The sequence below is a fragment of the Lichenostomus cassidix genome, chromosome 9, assembly GCF_008360975.1.
Source record: "Lichenostomus cassidix isolate B80296 chromosome 9, HeHo_3.0, whole genome shotgun sequence".
NCBI classification, from domain to species: domain Eukaryota; kingdom Metazoa; phylum Chordata; class Aves; order Passeriformes; family Meliphagidae; genus Lichenostomus; species Lichenostomus cassidix.
Genome location: NC_139490.1, coordinates 24,096,336 through 24,114,579, shown reverse-complemented (window position 1 = coordinate 24,114,579; position 18,244 = coordinate 24,096,336). Strand labels below are relative to the sequence as shown.

The 18,244-nt window shown below is 49.1% G+C and overlaps 3 protein-coding genes and 1 long non-coding RNA gene across 6 annotated transcripts in view; 2 read left to right on the top strand and 2 right to left on the bottom strand.

Moving 5' to 3' along the window:
- The window catches only part of LOC146433541 (serine/threonine-protein phosphatase 2A regulatory subunit B'' subunit alpha-like), a 50,567-nt gene extending 47,352 nt beyond the window's left edge, over positions 1–3,215 (bottom strand). The window contains exon 1 of one of the 2 annotated variants that reach the window (XM_085069987.1): positions 3,075–3,215. The gene's annotated coding sequence lies outside the window, so the exon portion shown is untranslated. Of the gene's footprint in view, positions 1–2,958; positions 3,018–3,074 lie in introns of those variants that run through there. The other variant, XM_085069988.1, reaches the window with a different exon arrangement.
- A 1,556-nt stretch (positions 3,216–4,771) lies between these two features.
- On the bottom strand, positions 4,772–7,133 carry LOC146433540 (uncharacterized). Its single transcript, XR_014854151.1, has 3 exons — positions 5,641–7,133; positions 5,073–5,316; positions 4,772–4,946 (listed from the first exon to the last, which is right to left on the bottom strand). It is a non-coding gene; the product is annotated as an uncharacterized LOC146433540 (long non-coding RNA).
- Positions 7,134–7,715: 582 nt separating this feature from the next.
- Positions 7,716–14,936, top strand: DBR1 (debranching RNA lariats 1). Its single transcript, XM_085069995.1, has 8 exons — positions 7,716–7,944; positions 8,026–8,150; positions 8,248–8,328; positions 9,368–9,453; positions 9,849–10,073; positions 10,904–10,984; positions 11,915–12,060; positions 12,598–14,936. Exons 1-8 carry the CDS (start codon positions 7,748–7,750, stop codon positions 13,259–13,261), a joined length of 1,605 nt encoding a protein of 534 aa, XP_084926121.1. The 5' UTR covers positions 7,716–7,747; the 3' UTR covers positions 13,262–14,936.
- Positions 14,937–16,546: 1,610 nt separating this feature from the next.
- Positions 16,547–18,244, top strand: part of ARMC8 (armadillo repeat containing 8) — a 61,364-nt gene continuing 59,666 nt past the window's right edge. For both annotated transcript variants that reach the window (XM_085069991.1, XM_085069990.1), the window contains exon 1: positions 16,547–16,686. In XM_085069991.1, coding sequence (XP_084926117.1) covers positions 16,642–16,686 — 45 coding nt within the window. In that variant the 5' untranslated portion in view covers positions 16,547–16,641. The remainder of the gene's footprint in view (positions 16,687–18,244) is intronic.

Here is an 18,244-nt window from a genome sequence, read left to right as displayed (position 1 = left end):
AGGTGACAGCCCACTTCCCCAGGGCAGCCTGAGCTCCCAGCCCATATCTGGCCCCAGCTCGAGTACTACAACTATTCCATGGGTCAGCAACAAGCACAGTGACACAGAAAAGCTCCGACTCCGTGCTGCATTCCCAGCCTCTCCTCTGAGGCACAGTCCCAAGAGCCAAGAGCAGTCATTCCCACCAGCCATCCCTTCCACAAGCCCATTCCTGCCAGCCTCCATCTCACACTGGGAACAGCAGCAGCTGTCGAAATGCAACAAATTACACCAAAAGGTGCAACATGTCCTGGCATCCAACAAGTCTGGCACTGCTACAGATTTTCATGCCTGTGCCTTCAATAAGCCACCTGAGAGGCACAGAGCAGTATGACCAAAGCACAAACAATTTAAGGGAGCGTAACTTTTCTGTCCCTGTCCTCTACCAAGGAAAACTAGCCTGACATCCCAATAAGACAGAGGAAGTAATTTCTCCTGTATCTTTATTAACCCAGGTAGTTTTACAAAAATCAACAAAACAAAGAGAACTTCCATTAATTTCTCTCAGGAAAACAAACAAACAAACAAACCCAGAAAACCAGATAAATGCAAAGATTCCCTCACTTCAGGTGAACAGCTGTGTTCACATTCATGAAGCTGCATACTCATTAAAATGAAGTCACTTTTAACTAGCTCATGTTTTACATGTATGACCTCAAGTATTGCCTCCTGCAATCAAAATTATTCATTTGTCCATCAGCAGAGTATTCACATGTTAATCAAACATTGATTAATTGTTAACATTGTTAATTATTAACATTGATAATATTTTCCCTTATTATCCTCATTTTACCCTGCAAAGAGAATACATCAGTTTTTGGTGCTCAAGCCCTGATTTTCCAAAGTATATGACACTACGGAGTGTTTCATGTGGTCAAAGCAAAGCACCTGCTTAGTCACAACTGCTCTAGTAGTCCTAGCTCAGATATTCCACAAAGCAGACCCAAGGACAGAGGAAATACAACAGTGAAATCTGCTGGAAGAATCTTGTCCTGTAGCACAGACAAAAACGGTTCTTTATGACAGCACTCAACTACCTTAATTATGGATGAGAAAGTTCCCTTCCTCCCACAGTTCTACTCTATTGTCCTGTTTCTGACAGAATTGGAGCACAGGATCTAAGCTCTAATTGAGCCATCAGAAAAGTTCAGTGTAACAGGAGAAATCCTGGTCTTAAGGGGAAGAAGAACATGCAGTCACTTAAGTCAAATCAATATTGGAAAACACTTACATCACGGAGGAAAAGCAACCTCTGTTCTGCACCAGTACATGCCAAGTTCAGAGTTACTTTCAGTCAGATTTTCTGTGCAATTCTGTTCTCTACGGAGAATGGTTCTTACTAAAAACAAAAAACCACCAACCAACACTCACCCCACCCATGAAAAAAGAGGGAAAACAAATTCCACCGTGCAGCATCATATTTATACCTCCAGGGCTACCAGCAGTGAGTGTCAAACCACAGGGCTGCACCACAGAGCTTTCTGAACTGCCTGAGCCACATTATTCATTACCTGCGCCACAGGTTGCAGCTGAAGGAAATTAAATAGATGCTTTACCAGTGAATCTCTGCACTGTTTGGCAGTCACACATCAATCAGCTGTAATTTGAGGAGCTTTGCCCACAGCTACCTTTAAGACAGCACCTCTGTGCAAATTACGAGTACAAAATAATATGACACATGACAGTGGTTGCAAAGGTCTAGGTAATGGAAACTGGCCATGTGCCACCAGGAACTTCAACTTTTCTCCTTCATTTTCAGGAAAATATAAATCAGTTGCAACTGATACAGTGTTACCCTTTCCAGATATATAAATGCTGAGAAAAAACCCAAACAACCCACAACTGTCTCTTGCTTCAGTTTCTCAGAATGCAGCAGACATTAAACACATAATTTTACAAAACTAAGTTTAACAGTACTGACAATCTCCTCAAAGTTCTCTCTAAAATAACCTCCCTCTACACAACCTAAGCAAGCAGACCTGCCAAGCTTGAGAGATTGAAACAAAATAATCAATAGAGAAGGTGGTTTAAATAAATGGTTAAGTAAATTCTTGGAAGAGTTATTTCCTGAAAGCAGGCATCACATCATGTGAGGTAAAGCCATAAGACCACCACCAGGAAAAACGGGCCCTGCCTTGCAGGCAGCACTTTAGCAGCAAACAGCTTGGGGGACTACCCGCCTCAGGAATCCTTCCCTAGCCTGCATTTCTGCAAAGATGGGAGCACAGAGCAGCACAACTCCCAGGGTTTCCTTCTTCAGCAGGAAAAAAGAGAGGAAATATAATTAGTCCCAGGATTAAAAATATTTACATTACTTGAGACCAACGCAGTCTGATGACCTGCAGAGAGAATTACTCCGACAGGAACACCTCCTTCATAAATCATTCCACGCGTTATTCAATCTCAGTTTTACAAGTTTATGCTCAACTTAATCTCGAATTAATCTGCCCGTGAACCAAGGAGTCTGGTAGCCACAGCTGTTCCCCTTCTTGCTCAGGAAGAAATACGTCGGGGAATAAAAATTAAATCCTACTTTCACATACGTATTCACGACGTATTCATTCACAGCCGCAGTGAAGATAATGGAAGGGCGCTGAGGCAAGCGGTTCACAGCCTGAGGATCCCTCAACGGAGTTAACCTCTAGCTCTCAACAGCCAACACCTCCGGGCCAGCCGGGACTGGGAACACGCTGTGCTCAGACCCTGCTACGCCTAAGCCCCTGGGGACAACTCTCCGGGGACAGCTCACAGCCCCGGCCCCTGACACCGCGGACCGCCGGTGCTCCCAACGCGCTGGGGGCGAGCATCGCCTCCCCCGTGTGCCCGGCACCGCCGGCCCCCGCCGCCCTCGGCACACCCCGCCGGCCCCTCACGGACCGCGCCAGCGCCCGTACCGCGACCCCCGCGCCGGCTCCTCACCCACAGACACCGCCCCGGGCCCCCGCCACCGGGCCCCGCGGGGACCCCGACCGACCGCTGCCTCAGACAGAGTGAACCCCCGCCCCGGGCCCCGCCGCCCGCCCGCACGTACGTACCCGCCGGGGCAGCGCCCCGTCCCGTCCCATGCCCAGCGCCGCTCCCGCCGCCGGGCGCGCTCCGCCACCCGCCCCGGCCGCCCCTTCCGCACGGCCGGGCCCGCCCAGCGCCGCGGGCCGGGGGGGCGGGGGGCGGAGGCGGGTCCCGCCTCGGAGAGCCCCCGGACCGCCTCACGAGCGTCGGGCGCCTCGGGGAGCCCCCGGGCTGTTTCACGGCGTTTCCCTGCCTCAGGCTTACCAGCCACCGCGGACCGCGGGTTTTGTTTTCCCCTCAGGAACGCCACCAACGCCTTATAGAATTACAGAATCGCCAAGGCTGGAAGAGACCTCCGGGCTCATCCAGTCTGACCACGCGTCCAGCACTGCCACTGCTACTGTGACCCCTAAACCACATCAGCCAGCGACTGTTCAAGACACCTCTTGAACACCTCCACGGACGATGACTCCACCACCTACCTGGCAACCTATTCCAATGCCTGACTACCTAAACAGTGAAAAAAAATTTTAATAGCTAATCTGAATCTCCCCTGTCTCCGCCTTAGGGCGATTTCCTCCTGTCGTCTCGCTGCAGGCACGGCAGAGACCGTCCCCCCCTCACTACAGCCTCCTGTCAGGGAGTTGTGCAGAGCGATGAGCTCCCTCCTGAGCCTTCTCGACGGACAAACCCTACTCCCTCAACTGTTCCCTATGGGACGTGTTTTCTAGACCCTTCCCGAACCTTGCTGCCCTTCTCTGGATACACTCCAGCCCCTCAATGTCCTTTCAGAGCTGCAAAGCCCAGAACTGAATGCAGTGCAACCTCACCAATGCTGAGTGCAGGAGAGGAATGACTTCCCTGGTCCTGCTGGCTACAGTACTCTAGATACAGGCCAAGATGCCATTGGCCTTCTTGGCCACACTGCTGGCTCATATTCAGCTGCTGTCAACCAGGACCCATGAGTCCCTTCCTGCTGAGCACTCTCGATCCACCCCTGCCTCAGGCTGGAGCTGCAGGGGCTTGCTGTGACCCACGTGCAGGATGTGGCACTTGGCCTTACTGAACCTCACGCTGTTGTCCTCAGCCCTTAGATCGAGTCTGTCCAGGTCTTTCTGGAGAGCCTTCCTGCCCTCGAGCAGAGCAACACTCCCAACCAAGCTGGTGTCGTCTGCAAATTTACTGAGGGTTGCTTCATCTCTTTTCTTCCAGCCCATTGTTGGCTGGAGGCCATCAGTAGTGCCCTCTGGCAAAAGGTACAGATTAAGAGGGAAAGAGCCCTGTTGGTGCAGCTGGATGAGGGAGGCAGCTGCAGCCCCTCAGCCAGGAACAGCCCTGCATTAGCAGCTGCGTTGCTGCACTGCAGATTGTGTTGCAATCATCAGACATGATCTACGGGAGGAGGTGCCCAAAGACACCTGGACATAGCTGCAGGTAAGCCATATGATATTAAGGTCAACCTCATGGGGCTTTTTCCTAAGGGAGCTTCAGACTTGTCTGGTTGAAGCAGCCCCTCCCTTCCATTGCACACCACCCTGCTACCTCACATGTCCTTGCAGCTTACAGGGGCAGCTGAGAATCCCAGCTGGAACACATCAGATCTGTCACTTGCACTCCAGTGTATCTCCCTCTCCTTCACAAACACTGTCTCCCAGCACTTCTCCTTGTACCTTCCTTCACAGCCATGATCTCCCTCCCCAAAAGTCAAATACGGATGCTTCCCTTTTGCTGTTCCTCTTCATTTTATTGTTGTATAAATTGTGCTAGAAATCTTTTAGTATACTCTAAAAACACTAGGAAGAATTTGACAGAAAAGTCTTCAAAAGCTCCTCTCATTCCATTCTCAGAGATGAGGGAAGCAACTCTGTCATCCACAGATACCTTTATTCTTCATTTCTCTGGAAAGGAAAATTACTTTCATGGCACTAAACTTCTATAGTCACCTCAGGAAGAAAACATTACTTACTGGTCAGTGCAGGCAGGCAACATCTGAAAGGGCAAATACCTCCAAGCAATCCACTGACCTAACCCTGCTTGTCAGGACTTTTTCCCTCCTTGGCCTCTCAGTCCCCTGGCCATTTGTGCAGGACAGGATGTGCACTCAGTCCTCTGCTGCAGGACTGGACATCCAGGCACAAGACACATGCACAGGCAACTGGGGCAGGGGACTGTGACTGGAAAACCCAATCCAAGGCCAAACACGGGTCAGTCATGCACTGGAAGGGAGCTGTGCTTCAGTCACGTGGGTTTTCAAGTAGTCTTGAAGGACTGAACAAAATTACAAGAACATAGTTAAACGTTAACTTGCTTCCACTTACCCTGTAAACAGCAGCACGGCTGATTCCTTTTGTGCTCTGGAAAGGTCAAAGCAGTTTTGCTCGGTGAACACTCTGAGTTAAAGCACGGAGATTGAGATGCATCATGAATAGTGTACAAATACTAAAGTGCTACATTAAAAAACATTTTAAAAGCCCAACTTTATAGACTCTAGTGTGCACCAGTTCACTTGAGATAAGTAGCAGATGGAATATGAGAAGTGAGCCCAAGCCAACAAACTCAGGAAATACAATTACAGTATTTGCCCTAACTTACCTTGCCTGGCTGGGGATGAATGTGGGTGGGTAGGCATCTCAGGAAGCCCCTCAAGATGGTGTACCCTGGGCAAGCTGGTATGTTCCAGAGGCTCATGGACATTTTTTGTCTCTCACTGCTTCCTTTCAGGAAGTCTGAGACATGGCAAATGCGAGAGGTTGCTGTTCTTCCCCAGAGAGCTGGAAAGCTTTCCCAGGAGTGGTATTGGACTGAGGAGTTCTTGCACTACGCCAGGTAGGTCTCAGCAAAATTAGTGAAGGAGGCAAGCGCACCCCAAGAGCGCTCCCCTCTGTGCTTTCCCCTTGGAGACTTGTGGGGTTTGTAAGCCAGAGGAACTTTCCCCTCCACTTCAGCTGGGGTTGGATGAACCCCAAAGAACACAGAGTAATGCAACACTGTGAAATTATGAAATGTAGGAGACAATACTCATATTTTCTTAGTATCAAAAGAGAGGCCATTATGTAATGCTTTCTACCGTGGGGGAACAGGAATGTCTGCTTGGTTCCATGATTACAGGGGAAGCAGTACCAAGTTAGTGCTTAACCATGTCCTTGGCAATTTTGTTCATTCCCCAACTTAAAAAACCTCCAAACAAGTTCTGAAGTGCAAAAAGTCTGGAGAGGCTTCACTACGTGACGTACAAGGCCACTCTACAATCCAATCCACTGCCCTTCCAAAGCAGGAAATCAGTGCCCTCCAAAGAAGCAGCCTGTCAGTCCGCAAGGAAAAGGGGAGATGCCCGATTTCTCACCCCGCCTCCTACCCGCTTGCCCTGGTGAAGTCACTGACGTTCTGTCCTTGTGTGCTACAAAGTTACAGAAACCAGTGCTTGGCTATGCTAAAAATACGCCTGCCTGATCCTGAACTGGCCCCAAGTCGGTGTTTTATCAGCACAAATGCCAGCTGGGAGCGTGCGCAGCCACTGCTCGTGCTGCTCCACCAACACTTTGTGGTCTCTAAGCCACGCAGTGAGGGACAAGTACAGCTTGTGCTGCTCCCCACAGGGCTGGTCGAGGAAGTGCGGGCAGTGCCCGGCGGGTGCTGTGGTGCCGGGGGAGCCGTGCAGCCCTCCTGGTGCAGCCCGGGTACCTCCGCAGGGGTCCCTGTGCCGCTGTTCAACCCCACTCTGTGTGACGAGCCTTCCTGACCAGTTACGGACCGCGGCGCTCATCACTGCGCCGGTGTTACTGCCCAGAGTGAAGGTCACACTGGCCAGTTACAAAATCACAGAGTAAATCACTAAGGTTGGAAAAGATCTCTGAGATCATCGAGTTCAACCTGTGACTGATCCCCATCTTGTCAACCAGATTAGGACACCGAGTGCCACGTGCAGTCTCTTTTCAAACACCTCCAGGGATGGGAACTTCACCACCTCGCTGGGCAGCCCGTTTTCCAGCGTCTAATCACCGTTTACATTAAGAAATTCCTCCTAACGTCCAATCTAAACCTCTCCAGGTGCAGCTTAAGGCCATGTCCTCCTGTCCCCTCCCTTGTTCCCTCCCGTCCCGTCCCTGCTCCTGGTCGGGAGCAGAACCCGACCTCCTCCTGGCTGCATCCTCCTGCCAGGGAGCTGTGGAGAGCCAAACCCCCCCCCCCGCCCCAAGCCGCCTCTTCTCCAGGCTGAGCCCCCCAGCTCCTTCAGCTGCTCCTCTCTGACTGGTGACCCTTCCCCAGCTCCATTCCCTGCTCTGAACTCGCTCCAGAACACCTCCCAGGGACGGTGACTCCATCACTTTCCCCAGCAGCCCATTCCAATGCCTGTCCACCTCTTCTGTGAAGAACGGGGAAGGCTGGAAGGGATCACTGGAGGTCAGTGGGTCCGACCTCCCTGCTCGGGTAGAGCGGGAGGGGACCACCGGAAGTCACCGGGCAGAGTCCCCCACAGCAGGACGCTAGGCAGCCCGCGGGCATGAAGCGGGGGTGAAGAGGCGGACCCAGGGGCCCGTGTGCCCGGCCCGTGTGCCCGGCCCGTTGTAACCCTGCGGCCCGCAGGCAGCGACTACCCCAGGCCGTGTCCCCCGCATAGCGCAGGCGCGGGGGTGACGCAAAGGGGCGCGCGACGGTGACGCAAAGGCGCGCGCGGCGCCCTCTCATTGCGGCCGCGGCGATGAAGGTGGCGGTGGCTGGGTGCTGCCACGGCGCCCTGGACAAGATGTACGAGACGCTGGAGCTGCTGCAGCGGCGCCACAATGTGCGGCCCGACCTGCTGCTCTGCTGCGGGGACTTCCAGGCCGTGCGCAACGAGGCGGACCTGCGCTGCATGGCCGTGCCGGCCAAGTACCGGCACATGCAGACCTTCTACCGGTGAGCGCCGCTGGCGCGGCCCCGGCCCCGGCCCCACCCGCGCGGGCTCGGCCGGGTCCAGCAGCTGCCGTGTCTCCGCAGGTACTATTCGGGCGAGAAGAAAGCCCCGGTGCTCACCGTGTTCATCGGCGGCAACCACGAGGCTTCCAACCACCTGCAGGAGCTGCCCTACGGCGGGTGGGTCGCGCCCAACATCTATTACCTGGGTAAGGTCCTCCCGCTCCATTGCCAGCCCCCCGGCGATTCCTCCCACAGCCCTTGCCCCGCCCGGCCCCGCCGTGACCTCCCTCCCGTGGCCCGCAGGTTACGCGGGCGTGGTGCGGTTCCGCGGCGTGAGGATCGGCGGCATCTCGGGCATCTTCAAGTCTCACGACTACCGGAAAGGTACTGGGGCGGCGGGGAGGGGAGCGCCGGGGCCGCGCCGTGGTGGGAGCGTCTTGCTGTGCTCAGCCCTGAACTGTCTCTTAGCCTTGAAACCTCCCTTGGCTCAATACACGGATTTTTCTGGAGCTCGTAGATGAGTCTGTAGCTGCCCAGTAACCACAGCAGGAAGCAAGGCACCTTTTGAGCGTTGTTGGATCAGTGTTGATTTTTCCATGGCAGTGTCCTTTCAGCGTGCAGTGCAACACTGTTAGGTTTTCCTTGAGTGAAACAGTCAGTTAGTTTATAAGTGTGACCCTGTATAAGTGTATTATCCTGCCCTGAGGTTTAGGGTTAGTACATCTGGTTCCTCCTGGTTATGTGGGTATGTATTCAAGAGTTCTACCTGGGAAGGCTGGCAAAAATCTTGTCGCAGATGATACTCCATGACAATGAGTAGAAAATAGTTTATTCTTTCTCATCTCAGCACTTGAAAGAGTGGTCCTTGTGGTTGCTGTACTGTGCTATCTTTACTAACAAATGGCTTCAGAGAAGCTTTGCAGGTGGCTTTCAAGCTGCAAAGCACTGAACCAGTTTTCTAGAGCGCCTGATTCTGTCTAATACCTGTCAATGCTGATTAAATCTGCTGTCATCAAGGGGGCACTTCGTATGCCAGAATATTGCCTGAGGGAGATGAGACTCTTTCGGCAATGACTAAAAAAGCAAGTTTTCTGTTAATTCTGTGGAGTATGTAGGAGCTATGCTAGGCATTTATGTTTCTTGTCCCAAGGCAAAGTTGGAAACTCATCCCTTTTGTCAGGGTACACGTCTCTGCTTCCGGGGCCTGTGGTGCCTGTGGGCAGTGACAGGGATGTTTAAGCTGCTGCTGAACCTGTTAAGCTCTAGTTTCATGATGGGTGGCAGCACTCTGAACAATCACAAAAACTCACAGCCTTGTATTTGGGGTTATTCCAGGTGTCTGGGTGACCCAAAAAGCTGCTTTGCCAACAGTGTAGGAGGCAACTAGTGATTCAGGCAACTACTATTGTTTTCAACATTTCAGGCCACTTTGAGAGCCCACCATACAACCAGCAGACCATCAGAAGTGCTTACCACGTGAGGAATATTGAAGTCTTTAAACTCAAACAGGTCAGTGAAAAGCCCATTTTTTAACAATGGTTGTTTTCATTAATTTGGAAGTAGGAAGTTAAAGCTACTCTGATCCAGTATGGTGGATACTGAACCGAATAATGCTTTATCACATTGATCAGACATCTGAGGGGTGTGTCCTTTGAGGAGGAATATTGTGGTTAGACATTTTTCCTTTTAAATAAAGCTTTAAAAGATTTCATGAGGAAGAAGTTGCCTTTGATTGTGGGCAGAGGACTTGCTTTCTAGGTGTGATTTCCTCTGTGTGCCTGATTCATGGTGATGATACAAACCCATGTATGAGGCAGTAGAAAACACAGCTGGCAGCCCCAAATGATTTCTAAACTTCTTTGTCAATATGTTGTATTTATGCAATGTGCTTTTTGTCATGACAGCTAAAGCGTCCTATCGATATATTTATGTCACATGACTGGCCAAGGAGCATCTATCACTATGGAAACAAGAAACAGCTCCTCAAAATGAAATCCTTCTTCCGTCAAGAAGTGGAGAACAACACGTTGGGAAGCCCTGCTGCTTCAGAGCTTTTGCAGCACCTGAAGCCCACGTACTGGTTCTCAGCACATCTCCACGTTAAATTTGCAGCTTTCATGCAACATGAGGTAAAGGGGCGGGGGGGGGGGGAATGAAGAATGTATGTGACCCGGGCACACTTTAGAATTCTAGTGCACATAATCATCTCCAGAAAAGCAGTTTAGTGGCTTTTGTTCTTAAAACTCAGTTTAAGCCACAGAAGATTAAGTGGTGTTAGGGCTACCAGTTTATGTAAATTAAAGAGATGTTATAAATGAGGGGTGTAACTCCCTAATCTTCTTCAGGAACAGCATGAAATAGCTGAAGTTATTACTCTTGAAACTTGTTAATTTAACTGTATAGAAAAGCACTCTCCTGCTCTGTTGGGGAAGGAGACAACTTCACAATAGGTGATAAAAAGGAGACAACCTTATCACAAAAGGTGATAAAGGAGTAACTGAAGAGGATGGATACCTGGGGGTGGGAGGATCCCCGTAGTACAGTTTTGCAGGTCTGGTAGCCCAGGTTAAGCCAAAAACCAGCCTGTAGCTGAAACGCTATCACTATCCCTGAAAGTGGTGCCAGTGCTGTTCCTGTACACAAGTTATTCAGCTGTAAAAATGCAACTCCAGACTTTGTAGGCTCAGGAAGTCTGTTTCCACTGAAGTTACAGTTTTTCCTTTTGCTCCACTGCTGGATGTGCTCAGCTGCCTTGGTTAGTGTTGAAATGTAGCTCTTGCTTATCTTCTTTTCACCTGCTTCCTGTTAGACTCCCCGTGAAGTCTGTCCTTCTCTCTCTTCTATTTCATTAAGTGTTTTTCGGTAGAAATCATACCTTTAAACCTGTCTGCACAACTTGTTTAGAATGGTCAAATTTCACAGAAGTGCTAATGACTGTTAACACCATTTGCTTCCTCAGACAAACTCCAAAGAAGAATTACCAAAAGCAACCAAGTTTCTGGCTCTGGATAAATGCCTGCCACACAGAGACTTCCTGCAGGTGATGAACATGTGCAGAGGGTTTTCACTTTAAGTATTTAATTTGTTTAAACTGTTAGTGCTGTGCTTAGATATAAGATGAAGAATAGTGCTGAAAAATAGAAGAATTTTAAAGAAACTAGGAATGCTCTGTGTGTGTAACGATCTTTGTATAATTTTGTCCTGAAATAAGCAGACTATATTGTGTAGGTGCAGTGTTTGCTTACTCCTACCATTTCCATCCACCTTAGAACAAGTACCTGGCTTCAATGGATGAGTCTAAAATAGTTTGCTGTGAGAGTGAGCTGCTGAGAGCATATTCTTCAAATGCAGTCAAGTGTTTTACTAGTCTTAAAGTTGCTTTTATCATCCCCAAGGGGAAGTACTTCATTGTCCTTTGGATGTGTGGTGGGATCCATTTGACCCAGTAACTACCTTTGAAGATGGAAGAGAGTATGAGGATGAGCTTTATCTATGCAAAGGGACATGAGTGCTAGTCGAGACTTAAAATCCTGTAGCAAAACTGATCTGGATTAGTACTACCTCCAGCAGGAGGGTTTAATTACTTTATGTGGAGTGTTTAAAGTCAGAGCCTGACTAGAGCTTTAGCTAACCTAAATGGTTTGATTTGGGTTAAAGTCACTGAAGACAAAGTGCTTTGAATAAGTTGCATCACTGTGTAGTTGATGGCAGTAGGGAGGGAGTGTGTTCTGCTTTTTAATTGCTGTAAGCTAAAATTCAGAAACACCTTTTTTACTGTTACTGATTTTCCTTTGTTAGCCCCTTATGGGGGGCTGGCTTGAGAGGACTTGTTTGCTTGAGACCACTAGCTCAGTGTACTTTAAACTTCATTAAAACTCTGTACAGTGAAAATAACACTTGAAACTTTAATCAGATTCTGGTGTCAAGAGAAATAACTCACCTCATGTGTTTTCTGTGTGTTTGTAAGCAGATAATAGACGTGGAGCATGATCCCAATGCGAGTGATTCGCTGGAGTATGATGCCGAGTGGATTGCAGTCCTCAAGGCCACTAACAACCTTGTTAATGTGACGCAGAGCTCCTGGAATATGCCTGAAAAGAATGGCCTCCATGCCAAGTAAGTTGTCTGCAAAATAGAGACAGAAATGTGGTTTTCTTGTTTGCTTGTTTTTCTGGAATGGAATTAAAGTTATGTTGGAGTTGTGTTTCTGTTCTGCAGCATGTAATGCCTGTAGAACTTGCTAAATGCCTTGGAAAGGAAAGGAGATGTTGACAAAAGATGTACACTAAAGCATACAATTTCTTTACTGCTCTACCTGGGCAATTAGTTTCATTTTGGAAACATAGATAACAGCATTTGAGAGACAGAAACTATACTGTGGGACTGAAAATCAGTCTGGGTTATGGGGTGGGTTGACATAATACACAAATCCTTGGTGGGGAGAGGGGTGTCTCAGTACTGACCAAAGGAAAATGAAAACCTTCCTGAAAAGGCATTTGAGGAACTAGGTCTCTGTTGTATGATGGATTTAAGGAACTAGGTGTCTGTTGAAAGATGAATTTGTAATCCATCTTTGAAGGTTGCTCTCTGCAGTGGGAACACGCAGTACCTTTTGACTAATTGCAATTCCTTAAACTTTATGCACTTGTTTAGGTGGGATTACAGTGCGACAGAAGAAGCCATTGAAGAGGTGTTAAACCATGACCTCAAAATTCCCTGTAACTTCACATTGACAGCTGCTTGTTATGATCCCAACAAGCCCCAGAAAAACATGGAGCCAGTTCACACCATCAATCCACAGACCACTGAGTTCTGTGCCCAGTTTGGCCTCACTGACATCAATGACAGGATCCAGCAGGCTAAAGAAGAGGGCTCAGGACGAGGTGAATGTGAAGAGGAAGAGGAAGAGGAGATGGACAGTACTGGGTCAGCAGAGGAGCCTAGTGAATATAATACAGATAATTCTGGCCTCTCCTCCTTTAATCCAGATGAAATAATGCTGGATGAAGAAGGTGGTGATGAAGACTTGAGTACATGCTCTGTAGATCCCTCCCCTGATCACCCTCCTGAGTTCTCTACAAGCTTCTCTGACATCCGGATCATGCCAGACTCCATGGCAGTGTCGTCTGATGATGCTATGGACTCCAACAACGAGGAACTGGAGAAGACTGGTGGGAGCAAGCAGGTGGAGGAAAAGAGCTCCACTGAGAGGTCGTTAAAACGCGTTGGTGATGAAAACGGGAACAGTGGCATTAAAAAAATCAAGAGAAGGAACCAAGCTATCTATGCTGCAGAGGATGAAGATAAAACAGATTAATGCTTCACAGGATGAACTAAGTAACTTAAGTTCTCTCTCAACCTTTCTGTGGGAAGGTGCAGAGAATTGTAGTGGACTACTTGTTCTTTTAATGTTACGTGATCTTAGTCATGTTACTTTCTTAAGCTCAGAGGCTGGATGTGCTTCTCACAGGGAAGGTGATTTATCCAGAATAAACGTCAAAGAAAGACGTTGAAAGTTAAAGAAAGCTGAGAAAACTTTTCCAGCAAAGTACTTTGTCAAAGGATGTAAAGCTCATATATCCCTTGGTTTTGCTTCAGTTCTTGGTGTATGGTATATACTCCATATCTGCAACTGTACAAGACTCACCATGCTTGTTTAACAAGAACTCTTAAACTGCAGCCCAAGTCCAAGTGACAGGATGTCTGACTTACAAGACTGAATGATTTTATTTTATTGCTTTTGTCTTGTTTTATACTGAACTACTTTAATATGAAGTAGCATATGCAATAACTCTATGAATTAAATTTGAAAGTAGAATTTCCATGTTAACAAAACAGCAATAGAAGAATGAAGAGTTTTTTTTCTGGTGATAGTCATGCCTCAGAAAAACTTCATGGTCATAAACAAAGCAATGTATATTGTCCACGACTGGCTTTTAATTACAGTTTTGATAGCAAACCAAGTGTCTTGAATTGGAGTATGACAGTTTTATGGGGACATGGAAGAGTGCATCTCTCTTAAAAACTCGTTTGAGTTTTGTTTCTCAAAACTTGAGATCAATGTCTTCTAATGGAAGTAGTTAGGAAGAACAGCTTCCTAAATGTGGACATCACCACTGTCTCAGCTCTGTGTTCTGTATTCATACAAGGTGGTGGATATATAAGTTGCCTGAGACAGTAACCTCTCCCATTATCATTAGCCTCACTTTTCACTTGTCACTTCAGTAGCTGTAAATTGCTGAATTTTTCAAACTGGATTTGGATTCTTCCAAAGCACCTTTGTAATCTTCAGCCAAGGGAGAACAGGAGCTGGCAGAATAGCCTGTCTTGGAAGTTTTCTTTTTAATTTTTTTCCCTGAATTATTAGCAAATTGCACACCTTTGACCTAAAAGGCCATGGGGATAAAACTGAGTGAATTAATGAAAATGACAATGCTTTTAAGCATACGTCATTAGACTCATTAGCCTTCCTGACAGATGGAATTCTTAGATGGAATTCCTCATGGTTGGGCTGCCCCGAGAACAGAAGTAGCTCTTGTGCTTTTCCTCCTCCAAGGCACAGGCAGTGTGGAGGAGAAAGGGTGAATGAAATGGATCAGGGAGTGTGAGTTGTGTCAGAGTCGGGAATTCTGTCTTTAAATCATTTCCGTGGTCTGGGGTTCATCTTGCTTCCTCCCCTGTTGGCAGTTCAGTACAAAAACTAAACATGTTTAGTGTTTAAGGGCTAGAAGAGGGCATAATTAATGCTCTCAACAGTTAAATTAACAGCTCATCTGTCAGAACAGCCATGGAAAGAACCATGCTGAGGTGTGAGGAGAAACTGGGGGGTAACCCGAGTATGACACTCAGGGTATGTAAAGTGGTTGTGAAGTGTCAGATAAGTTAATGAAGCAGATGAGTCTCTTTAAGGGTCCTGGGTCTGCAGTGCTAAAATCTTAATCATGCCTCATGATCTGAACACTATAATGGAAATAAAGTATTTTAAGTATAAATTGTGTTATGGACTTGAAAAGCCTCCCAAGGAACCTGAGAATAGCATTGAGCTCTCAGGGTCTTGGCACTGGAGTGGAAGATATATCTTAATATGTAATAGACTTTTCAGTCTGATTCCTTGTTTTTCAAGCAAACTGTTCTGTTGTGTGTTGTCCCATGCCTCCCCTCCCTTGTGATAAATGTGTTTCTAGAAGGCAGGAGACTTCGACAAGATACGATACTGATTTTTGAACCTTTTAAACATTTTTTAATAAAGTATTTCAGCGTCCAATGAGCAGCGTGCAGCTGGTAAACATGGTGAACATAAAACGTTTTTTGAGTGTAAATCATGTCTGACCTCTAGAGTTGCCCTTTCTTGCAGTTGTTCACGCCCTCTTTGCAGGTTGCAGTGTCCTCCCCTACTTTACTCTCATCCATTATGGATTTTCCCCGTTGGCAAGATTCTCTGCTGCAAGGAGGATTCAATAGAAGCTCTGAGCTTCTCCAGTAAAGGCCAGGTACTTCAAAAAATGTGGAAAACTCTAGGGAACGCTGGCAAATTTAAATCGGCTTTTAAGACCCAGAGTCTCATGTCCTCTTTAAAAAGATTTAGAGTTTCTTTAATAACTTGAAATTTTGGTGAGAAACCTCTGGAAAACATGTTTCTCTGTTCAACCCTTGTGTTGCAGTTTTTTTCTGCATGGCTTTGCTGTTACTGGTCCTTGAGAAAAGTGTTCACCTGTTCCATCCCAGGCCAGCACACAGTTATTTTCACAGCATGTCATCAGTCTGCTCACAGAAAAACAAAGCAAAGAGGTATAGCCTTGTTTCATAAGGGGGTACTTTTAAATAAAAGCTATTAAGGTCATCTTGTGACTGCATCCTAAGGTCTGTTTATTACGCTGCTGTTACCCTGTGCAATCTCTAGCAGCTGGCAAACCTATTTTCCTGGGAAGAGCTAAGGGCGAGAGGTGTGAACCTGAGCTGTGATGTGTCTGCTGTTTTTTGTGGCTTTACTATCCTCCCATTTAGTTCTGACCTCAGGGTGGATAGAGTCAGTGTCCCCATGCCCCAGGCTGGGGAATACCGTGGGGCTAATAAAAAAGCAGATCTTGTAGAACCTGTAGCACATCTGAGTGAAGTTCTGGGTTTGGGGTGTTTTCTGTGAAGAACAAATTCAAAACCAAACAAATCAACGCCGGCAACAAAAGCAATGACAAAATAAAGGCACGCAAAGCACTAGAGTGCAGCGAGGCTGGGGGGATGTGCTAGCTGGCGCTAGCCCCGCTCGGCCCCGCTCGGACAAAGGCCCGGCAGCCTCCGGCTCGCGCTCCGCTCGGCTGTGCGCGGACTCGAGTTCGGCTCGGCTCGAGCTCTTTTCGGCAGAGCTTCGGATTTGCTCGGGCTGTGCTCGAGTCGGGCTCGGCTCAGGTTCGGCTCCACTCGGTCTCCGGCTCAACTCGGCTCGGGCTCGCGTTCGGCTCGGGCCGTCACCCTCCGAGGCCCGCGAAGGCCGCGCCCTGTCCCGCGCGTGCGCACAGCGGGCGCCGTTCCGCACGCGGGTGGCGTGCGGTGGCGCAGGCGCGGTGGGGCGGCAGCGGGGGTTCGGCGCCGGCCGGTTCGCTGGGCCCGCCCCGCTACCCCCGGCCCCCGCCCGCCGCGCGCCCGCCATGAGCCCGCGCCCGCCGGCCTGAGGCGCCGCCGGTGCCGGAGCGCTCCGCCAAGATGGCGTGTGTGCTGGAGGCGCCGCTCCGCATGAGCGTCCTCTCGGTGAGTGCTGCGGGCCGGGCCCCGCCTGACCTTGGTCCCCGCCGGGCCCCGCTGTCTGGCGGCGTCGGGAGCGGCCCTGGGGCAGCGTCGGGAACGGGGGCGGCGCGTGCGGCGGGGCCGCGCTCCTTCCCTCAGTCCCCCGCGCCGCAACTTCTCCCGGCGCGGGTTTTCCCTCCGCGAGGAGCCCATTCCGTGCCTGCGGAGGCACCGGCGCTCTTGGACATGTCGTTGGCTGCTGACACGGCTCAGGCTCGCCGGCCCCGGGCAGCTGCCGCTCGGCACATGGAAGGCCCTGGTGCTGTCGGCGCTGCCCTTCCCAGGGGGCTGCGAAGCAGGGCAGGGGGCTCCCAGGTGCGCTCCCAGCCTGCCCCGGAGCGGGGGCTGTGCCGGTCCTGGGACCGGGGCTCTGTCCTCACGGCGTCCCGGCACCTGCGGCAGGGAGGAGCCGCCGTGCTGCGGGAGCCTCTGACAGCCACCTTCCCTTGCCCGGGGACGGCCCAGGGGGCACAGCGGTCCTGCTGCATCGCACGGGTGCTGGGAGTAGCGATGCAAAAGGTGCAACCTGAGTGCTGCCGCAATAGCTGAGGGTTGACGCTTTTTCTTCTGTTCCCTAAAATATTCGTGTTGGCTAGCGGATCCATGAAACTGATTATGTCGATCAATCCTTTTTTTCGGAGACTGCCTGGGTATAAATGCCCTCCTACATACTGCAGACCTTGTAGCTGATGGGGTGGAAGCCAGGACATTTTGGAAACAGAAAGCTGTGGGATCTTTGAAGTCTAGAAAAGTTCTGTGTGGAAATACATACGTAGCTAAAAGTCTGTTGCTGTTCTCAAAAATACTGCCTTTGGTTACACGGTGGAAGTGTATCTGTAGGATTTACGTGGCATAATTTAAGTGTTCCTGGAGACAAAGGAGCCCTGCTGCCTCTAGATGATTCCTCCCTGTGATGTGAGACCACAGGCAAGAAGCTGCTGGTGGCTCTGACATCAGGGTTCGGGAAGCAGGAGTAGATTCAGCCCCTGAGCAGATACTTGCTAAAGCAAGGAAGAGTTTTCAATTCCCTTAGAGCTTCTCTCAAGGAAAACTCATAAGGAAAAAATAGGTAAAACTTAGTGAAAAGAGAGCTGGCAAAAAGAAAAAAAAAGGTGAGATAATGGAAATGCACCCTGGCACGTGTTCATGAGAACCTGGATGGAAAATTCCCTTCCCCTTTCCCACCCTCATATTTTGGAATGCTTGCCATCTCTGACTTTGGATCTCAAAAGGAATAACAAATCAGTGGTGCATAAGTGTGTAGCTTACAAGCATAGTCCTGTTGCTGAGAAGAGAGTTTGCTTTGTCGTACACAGCACTATGGGAATGTTGTAGGGAGTATTGTGCTGCTGTCCCATTGAAGGTGCGTGGCACAGGCTCTGAAATGTAGATATGTTGTGACAAAGTAAGTTACAGAAAAATGTCTTGTTAGGAGCTTCCTTCATTTGGAGGGCTTGTTTGTGGGTATGGTTCTTGAGCAATGTTAAGTACTCTTTGAAACTTTTTCTTCCAGGAATTAATT